At 43.2% G+C, this 9,218-nt stretch overlaps 1 protein-coding gene across 3 annotated transcripts in view; it reads right to left on the bottom strand.

Annotated features, from left to right (window-relative positions):
- The window catches only part of runx3 (RUNX family transcription factor 3), a 49,720-nt gene extending 41,299 nt beyond the window's left edge, over window positions 1-8,421 (bottom strand). Inside the window, exons 1-2 of one of the 3 annotated variants that reach the window (XM_067613466.1) lie at window positions 8,173-8,421; window positions 7,695-7,805 (exon numbers count right to left, since the gene is read on the bottom strand). In XM_067613466.1, the coding sequence (XP_067469567.1) occupies window positions 7,695-7,752 (58 nt within the window). In that variant the 5' untranslated portion in view covers window positions 7,753-7,805; window positions 8,173-8,421. The remainder of the gene's footprint in view (window positions 1-7,694; window positions 7,806-8,172) is intronic. The other 2 variants (XM_067613465.1, XM_067613463.1) reach the window with 2 other exon arrangements.
- Window positions 8,422-9,218: the final 797 nt, after the last annotated feature.

Consider the following 9,218-nt stretch of genomic DNA (forward strand, 5'->3'; position numbering starts at 1 on the left):
CACGTGGAGCTTGCATAGTAAGGCAGGACTTTCCTCTCTTTGACTCAGAGCCTGAGGCGTCCATCGAGGCTTTGCTGTAACTGCACACTAATCCCCTGATTGCTGTGTTTAGGCCCGGCACGTCGCTGCTCCACGTCAAGGCGGCCACGGCTAACGACGAGCTAATGACACAACGATGACAAGGAGCGTTTGTAAACCCAATCAGCAGCTTGGAGTCTGGCTGCCTGGTGATTAGGTTAATCAAACTATATACTGACTGAATGACTGGCTCGCTGTCTGCCTCTTATGTCATCACGCTGATTAAAGGGGAAAAGTTGTGTTCAAGTCCGTCAGGCCCTCTAACACAAACGTCTCTCTGCCAGGTTGGCAGTGTTAGCGCAGCTAGCCGTCATGCAAGTGTGGTTCCAAAAGTTGGGGGAATGGGACCTGAGGGGACTCCTCATTAAAGTGAGAAATTAAACTGAGGTTTCACTGGTTTTAACATGACAGAATGTGTGAGGATGCTGTTAGGATTATGTTGTTATGTTATCTAACGGCAAACATTGAGCTCCTTACTTCAATTTTTTATCAAATGGTGGAGTCGTGGTTTAATATCGCTTTCTAGGTCAGACTTAGATTTTGTGGACAGTAAATTCAACAAGGTGGTATCTCACAGGAAAGGCTCATTGGTTAGAGTCCTGTAAGTAACCACAGGACAGAGTAGTCGGTTAAATATTTTTTTAAGCACAAGACACAAATTGGCAGTTTATAAAATCAAGAAAGCAGTCACTGATATTTTTCAGTTAAGTCCTCTGCTGTTTAGTCACCATGTGGGTAATTCTGCTGGACTAAGGCATCGGGAGACCATATGTTAGTCCTGACCAGCTATTACGGTGAGGTCAGACAGCATTTAGGAGGGGGAAAACGTCACGGTCATCATGTTGACATGCACTGCTCCTCTCTGACTCAGCACAGGGGAAAAAACATCAGGCGATTACTTTTCTGTGTGTGTGTGTGCACATGTATACACGTCAGTTGCAGTTTCAGTATATATACCATGAAGGCCCTAATGTGTTTGTGCATGTGACGGCCGCGTCTGGGACCGTGAGAAGAGTTTATGCAGCAGACGGAGTGACCTTACAGCAGACAGACTATGGAGAAGAGATGGAGGGGCCACTTCTGCTGCGCAGCTGACGGGGAATCCCTGGCATGGTGTTTCCTACTGAGCCAATACAGAAGTGAGCAGCTGTAGAGAAAGTACAAACTTGCTAGAGTTTACTTCAGGGCAAAACCTGTTGCAACACAGGGGATGATAGATCATTTTGTCAATTCTGCAGGTTTTTTATGATGTGCAAAGGTAGAAAAAAAAGCAAATGTCGGAATAAGATATGCAAATATGGGACAACAGGAGGAATTAGATGATTAATTTCCGCAGTAATAGTTCAATTTTGGGAAATATGCGTAATTGGGACAAAAACAGAAGTGTAAAAACAACATTTTGTGATTTCTACACTTCAGTCTAAACAAATGAGATATAACATGTTGATAAGTGAGCTTTAATGGCGCTGGTAGGTGGATTTGTTACCTTTGGACAAGGCTTGCTGTCTTTATGCTAAGTTAAGCTAACGGTCTCCTTGCTGTAGCTTCATATCTAACTGACACATAAGAGAGTGGTATCAAACTTCTCATCTAACTCTCAGCAAGAAAACCAACATTTCTCAAAATGTTGAACTACTCCTTCAATCATCTTTTAGTCACGACATAAAAGATAACGCTAAACGCTCAGATTTGCATCCTCCCTTTGCAGCACTGAGGAGGAAAGTACAATTAGGTGGCCCATTACTGATGCAGTTAGTAGTGCTGTCAGTTATTTATACCCCCTGATGAATAGGCCAAGAGAAAACTAAAATCCCATTTTTTTAAGTGCTGTCTCTACAAAATCAATTCCCTGTGGTTAAAGTTATGCTTGAGAGGAGGGGAGAAGCAACCCAAAAACATGTTTTATTGCAGCAACGACAATTAACTGTATGTAAACAAGTTGAAAAAAGAAATCTGGGAAAATAGAGGAAAATAGAGAATCAGAAAACATTTCACAGCCTGCAGCCTCTCACATCCTATCATTATCTGCATTTTTCCTCCACCGTAATTAAGTTTTTTCTTTATTGCTTATGGGAAGAGGGATAGGCTATAAGGATGTTTTGAGCATAATTAAAGTTGCTCATAATGAAGTGAAGATTCAGTCTGGAGGAAGGATTTTTGTCTGTGAAAAGCATTCCTTTTAATCCTTTGATGGTGACAGAGTGAGTTCCTCTGGGCCTTAGATCTTCACTAAACTTTCACACGTGATAAAATAAAAACCCTGCGTTCCTCCTGTGTTCCATCTAAAAAAAAAAAAAAAAAAAAAAAAAAAAAGAAAGGAGAAAAGTTGCTGTCCGCTGATATGTTTCTGAACATGTGGGATCTCCATAAGTTTGAGTCATTTTATGTGCTGCCGACCAGACCCATGCCTGCCCATTAAAGTAATTTGTGGGTTCCAATGTAACTGTAATGTTAAAAACAAAAGTGCACTGCAATCGACGTTGTGCTTAGTCACGGGCAGTTTTTGCTTTTCCTCTTACTGTAGCAGAAAGGATGTTGTTGACAACATCTGTACAGGGAGGGGTCTAAACAATGAGTCTTCTTCATCTGAGTCAAACTCAGGTCACAGCTCCCTAATTGCAGCTGCAGTCACTAAAAACAAACTGAACGTATTATGAAACTAATGTTTTATTCCGGGTTTTAGTTTAAATTGTTTATCCTATTTCCAGCTTTGCCGAAAATTTGAAAGCAAATTCCATATACCAGTGTAATTGCTGCATAAATTTAGGTTAATAATACATAAATTAGCTTACAATAATACTTGTGTTTTTTTCTGCAACCCCAGCCTCACCATATAATAAGCTGTGGGGCAGGCCTGTGGTTTAGGGCGTAGGTTTAGAACAAAATTAAGAAACAGAAAATTGCGAGAAAGACTTTTCCTTAATTTGGTTGTCCACCATGCAAGAGGAATGAGATCATGAAGAGTCCAATAACAGTGATGTGGATTTAATCATTTTCAAGGGTTTATATGAAATATTATCAGCTCATAAGTGAAGCAAATTAACCGTAAAGAAATGACTCAGACAGAGAAGAGCCTCATCCGGTATGGGCATTACTTTTTAGAAATCAAGCTAAAGAATTTTATATTCTGATCATTTCCACCTCGTTATCCAATTATACAAGTATTTTTTGAAGTCTGCACATTTTCCTGCCTGTAGTTTGTTCCTGAAGGTCCCAGTTAAAGAAACTGGTCTAGACATAATAAATTCCTCTAACATCACTTGCATTATATCTGGACGTTTGTGTCCCTCACACCAATTATTTTTAACCACCGCTCTCTAATTATCATGTAAGACTATAGTACATATTCACTGCCTTTCCTGTTTCATGTGAGGATGACCTCAGTGAATGTGTTCCGCATACATCCACTGAGTTCAGCGCTCTCGCAGCTGCCACGCACAATTAGATCACAGAGTTTAAGATGCAGAATAACTCTGAGTGAACTTCAGGGGGGCTGAGATGCCGAGCCGACTGTTCTTCCTGCCTGCTTGGCTGAACACCAGCTTTAGATCACATTTGCTGCGTTAGAATTACAGAAATATACAGCATTATGTCCAGGTCTCCCCCTCCAGGAGTGTTTGTTGATAGAAGTTGTTCAACCTTTCAAAACACTTTTTTTTTTTCCTCCCCCCCCGAGTCAGAGAAAGCTTTACAGCATAAATCTATATTATCAGATTGGCTGTAAAGAATCTGGCCCCTGTGGTTGCTTGCCGACCACCAGAAAATTGTATTTACTACTACACTTAGCACGACTTTAACCTTGACCAACGCAACACTAAGCATGGTGGTTAGAGCCAAAAGTGTACAAGGGCGGAGGCAGGTTTGGGATTAGTCGACCACATAATCAGCACGCCCCTCTGCATACTCTACCTGGAAGCCATCTTACTGGCAACCCCTGAAAGTGTTCCCCATAAAGCCGCGTTGACAGACGGTGAAAACGGCGAGACGGACCAAAAAGTAAATAAGTACCTCCAAAACGTTTACAGCCCTAATCAAGTCCAGAGCGTTTCTTCTATCCAATATGCCTTCAGAGTTTTATAAATAGATATTATACTCGGCTAAATTGGAGACAGGATTTCGCTGCTCTGTGGCTGTCATGCGTTTTCTATTATTTGCTTTCACTTTAGAATATTGAAACTCTTAATATCTGGTTACAGATTTCAGCTCGCTCAGCCAGTCCTCGTGTTTTGGCGTCACTCGGGGGGCCTCACACTCAGCAGGATTTTGAATAGGTTCCAATCAAGCATGTTAATTTAAGAGAAGAGAAAAAAAAAAATCTTCCCCATATGACTGTGTTATTAATAAATTCACAAGAGGCTAGCCATATGCTCTGTCAAATTTATTGCCTTTTTCTTTTTGGAGCTACTGTATAGTGCTTTTTTATTTGTCAGTGGTTGTGAGCTTTGAAATTCATCTTGAGCTTTATTCGCTGTTAATGATTCATTTTAACTCTGCATGCATTTAAAGCGTCTTTTTCTCGCACTCTGCATGTGTCTCTCAGGCTTTTCCTTCCCCAAAAAAACGTGTTGAACAAACCAGACCACCTCCCAGAATCCTCCAAAATAACCTTGCTACAACTGTGGTGAGGCATGGCACGTTTCTCACACACAAGCCCTCACTTCCATTCATGCAGCGCAATAAGCCAAACATATAAAACCATTCCCACCCTAATAAACCAGGGCCTTTTTCTTTGCCACAAAGGGAGCTGGCTCCCAAGAGCGTAACACTCTAAAACGGACCCCTGTATAAAACAGCCTGCAGGGAACACAGCCGCCCTTCCAAGTGGAGGGAAATGCGGTGACAGAAACCGAGCCAAGGATATGACCCACCACAACCGGCCCAATCACAGCTGCTATAAACCAGGTACCCCACCTGATGCAAACACTGCCAATATGTCAGGATCAGAAAACTCAGTAAAGTTTATACAATTCTGCTTCACAGGGGGAAAGTCCGGTGCTTTTTTTGGAGGCCAGTGCTTTTAAAAAAAAAAAAAGTGTAAAAGTCGTGTCTCAGAAATGTTGCTTTCTTATTAAATAGTGGTGCTGCTGTGTGGGGGTTAGCAGGTGTAGCCTCATTGTGGTTATTATCAGTGAACAGCAGCAGCACTGTGAGTCTGCATCAGATTAACGCCTCGTTGACACAAAACTCTCCATCTCTCTTTCTCTTTCTGTCTCTCACAACATACTAACGGTCAGACTATTAACTTTGCCTTGTGTTCTATACAGAGTTAGGCGCCTTGAGAAAGACAGATGGTCTGTCTGCTCTTAGTGACTCGGTGTGCATGTGTCATATGTTTTATGTGTGTGTGTGTGTGTGTGTGTGTGTGTGTCTCCCTGAGCTTTAGCGGAGGACTGAGGTTTCTGAGGTGAGGCGTCCTCTCGCTTCTCACGCGAAGTGCATCTGATGTTGCACATCACATGCTTAAATGTGTTCTCTGTCTGCTCTGTGAGATAGGCTGACATGTGTAAGAGTTACCAATATAACACCTACAGACTCAGAGTGTTTGTTCAGTGCTGCTGATATATATTTGTGATAGTGTCAGTGTGTTATTTTCTTATCACAAATTAAATGTCAACTTGGCATGACTGAAAAAAGATCAAAATGACTTTGTTTTTATCAAGAATTTTAGTTTTTATTTGAATGACTCTTTTAATATTTTTTTTTTTGTGCCATCTCTTAAATAAATGAAATGTTGCTTACAGCTGTATTTCCTGACTTCTGAAGAGATGAATACATTATTTCCATGAGCTTCATGTCGCACAGTATTAAAGTCAGAGCTCGGTAAGCCAGACATTTAACAGTCTTCTTGATTTTCTGTAACCATTCCTCTTAATTTCAGTTTGATTTGAGTCTAAAAAAAGAGAACTTTTGCCAAATTGCTTTGCCTGTGTAATGCAAGTTGTTAAACTAACCACTGGGGTATTTTGCTTACATGAGGTAGTCCCGATTTGAAATGCTTTCAGATTGAACTGGAGGATTTAATGACTCTTGGCCTTTGTTCTCTCGCAGTTCGGTTTCAGTCTCCTGACAGAATGAATTGTAAAAGGATATTGCATATTCACTAATGATTTCCAATGGTGATTACAGCTTTAAATGCTTGTCTCTTTCCCCCCCCCCCCTCTTCACCCTACTGTCTCGCATCCCGTCTCTGTGCTCTGGTGGGGCTGAAAATCAAAATCAGGCACCCAAAAAGCGCATTCTGTTAGAAGTTTAAACAGCTCAAAAGCCTGATGGACGGCATCCATGAAACCTGAAGTCAGTGACACACTGATCTGTAAACAGTGAGGAGATAAAGGGATGCAGATCCAGCGGTTATAGAGAAGAAAGGGTGAAAAGGCCTGAGACTTGTCAGGAGGAAACTATAAATGCCTGGGTGTCTGTAGAAGCTGTGAGAACACTGGAACATCATCCGCTATCACTGCGGTTCCACCAAGGATATCAGAGGATTGTTCTCATGTGAGCCACAGATGTACTATATACTCTGTGTGTGTGTGTGTGTGTGTGTGTTTGACTGACTGTCTGTGTCTGACTGTGTGTGAGTGTGTGAGGCTCCAGAGATTTTAAGATATACTCTGCAAACAATTAGGAGCTGGTAGTGTTTCTCCTGTGGCTGTCTCTAATTAACACTGCAACGAGGCCTTAATTGGGAAGGAAATTTTGTTTTTTTCTGCTGCCATTCGGTGGCTGTCTCAGTGGTTGTGTGAGGAACAGCAGGAATAACTGTCCACCATCAGACTAACAACTTGTTTGTCAGGACTGACTACTTAATGTTTTAGTGTTTTCAAGGGGATTATCGTCACTTACAGGAAAAAATGCAACAAAAGTGCAAATCAAAATCAGGTGAAACTCAGTGTTTCTAATCTTCCACTTTGTGCACACTGAAGAGGTTCACTATTTGCAAGTAAAAGCTGTCTGATTGGAATTGCAATAGGCAACAAATGGCTTCTTCATTAAGGCAGTGTTCAGCATCGCCAAGTATAGTGCACTCACCTCACCACACAGACCAAAAGAACCTCCTGGAAGTAAAGCAGAGTGCGAGAGCTTAATATGTTTGTTTTTTTTTCTCTTTGCTCTTTAATTGTATTGCCGTATTCCAGTAAAGGGCCCAGTCACATGGAGCCTCTGAGCTCGTATTCTCACAGAGAGCGCCGAGTTTCACTTGATAATGAATGTCTGTGGTGAGAATCCCATTATGGCACTACTCCATCAAGCCAACAGAAAACACAGGAGCGGAGAGGCAAAGGCCTTTAAGGGCCATATCAGTCAACTAGATGAGGGCTACCGTGCAAATCAGATCCTCCTTTGTAAACCTCCCTCAGCAAACATCTGAGTGAGTGTGGACAGATAGACAAATGCATTCACACTATAGGAAACGGCCAGCTCTTACATTTGAATGTCTTAATGTGTTTTTTGTCAAAGGAAACGGACGTATAGCTGCCAAACTGACAAAAAGCTGCACATTCAAAACAATTGGACAGAAGGTGGGATGATAGTGGGAGGAGGTGGGAAGAGGTGGGGGTGGGGGGGGGGGAGTGGAGTGGAGTGGAGAGGAGAGGGAGGGGAGGATCTGCACTTACCTCTGAGTAGACTGCTGCTGTAGTTGGAGAAGGAGTCAAAGATGCTGTTGGATGCCATGACAGGGAAGCCAGAGAGGTGTGAAACCCTCGCTGCAGTTGATCTCCACCGACCTTGGAGAGGGAAGGCAGGATTGAAACACAGAATGAAAGAGCACCAGAAAGAGAAAGGGGAAGAGAGAGAGAGAGAGAGAAGGAGAAGGAGAGCACGAAAGGACAAAACTCCTGGAGCTCAGAGCCCGTTTGCAACCAAGAATCTAGGGTTTGCGACTACCGCAGGAATCCCAAGCCACAAGCCTGCAGAGAAAGAGCAGCAGCATGTGTTAGTAGCAGCACCAGGGGAGATTTGAGAGAGAAGTGGGGAGGAAAGAAAAGAAGAAACAGAAAGAGAGAGAGAGAGAAGGCAGTTGAGAGAGAAGCAGAGGGCAGCTTAAAGAGGCAACAGCAGCATTTGTGTCTCCAGGTGTTGAGGTGGACTCACCAGGGCTGGAGATGAGAGGGGGCCCACCAAACAGAGCCCGGGCGTTGGAAGCGGGCCGGTGAGGAGGGTTGGATTTGTGGTCCTCTGTCACGCAGTGGGCTGAGGGTCTGAGGTTAGCCAGCTAGCCTGATAGCGTGGTCTGTCTGTCTCTTTCTCTCACACGATGGTGGTGGCCTGACTGGAGCGTCAGTGCTAGTAAAAAGCTAAAAGCCACAGTGTATCTGCATCCTCCTCGCCATCCTCCACACAGACGCACACTCCCCTCCGTGAGTGGTGGAGCCCACATCACATGTCACGTGAGGTCACCGGGCCTCTCCCTCCCTCCCTTCCTCTCCTATCGTCTTTGCTTTTTCTCTGGTTTTTCTGCTTCAGTTTTTACTTTCCATGCTTCTCCTCCTCTGACTCGCCGTCTTCCCTCTCACTTTTCATTGGTCATCCAAGTTTTGGAAACGTTCTATTTTCTTTTGAGTTCAAACCAGGCAGCGGCCTACGCCACAGTGGCTCAGTGAAGTTTGCACAGAGCACTCAAACCGCTGCAGAAGAAGTGGAGAGAGGCATTAAAATGTGTTGAAGCAAACACAAACACAAGAGAGAGAGAAAGACCCGTGCGCATGAGATGAAGAGTAAGAGAAAATGAGAGATAGCTGCGGCTTTTGCCACTGCTGGGAGGCAGGAAGAGAGTAGAAAGTGTTGTGTCTCTAACTGCTTAACAACAGTGAGCGAGTTGTTCTTTACTGTGTATGTATGTCCTGTGCTAGTTTTATGTTTGTCTGACTCACAGCACATCTGTGTTTGTAAGAACCGGTGGTTTTGGGCCTGCAAAACCTCCACCCTCACTTACCACTTGATAGTATCATAATCTTAGTCTCATTAGAAGCAGCAGTTCCAGTCGCTCCACTCTGACTGGTTCGTCTCCTCTCTTCTCCTGTTTCATCTTTCTTTTACTTTTGCCATCTTCTATCCCTCACTCACAGCTTTTTTTTCCGTCTCTCTCTCTCAGTCTCTTTTATATTTGCTTTTCTAACACCTACACATAAGCAAACCCC

Source organism: Thunnus thynnus, chromosome 16 (genome assembly GCF_963924715.1).
Source record: "Thunnus thynnus chromosome 16, fThuThy2.1, whole genome shotgun sequence".
Taxonomy (NCBI): Eukaryota; Metazoa; Chordata; class Actinopteri; order Scombriformes; family Scombridae; genus Thunnus; species Thunnus thynnus.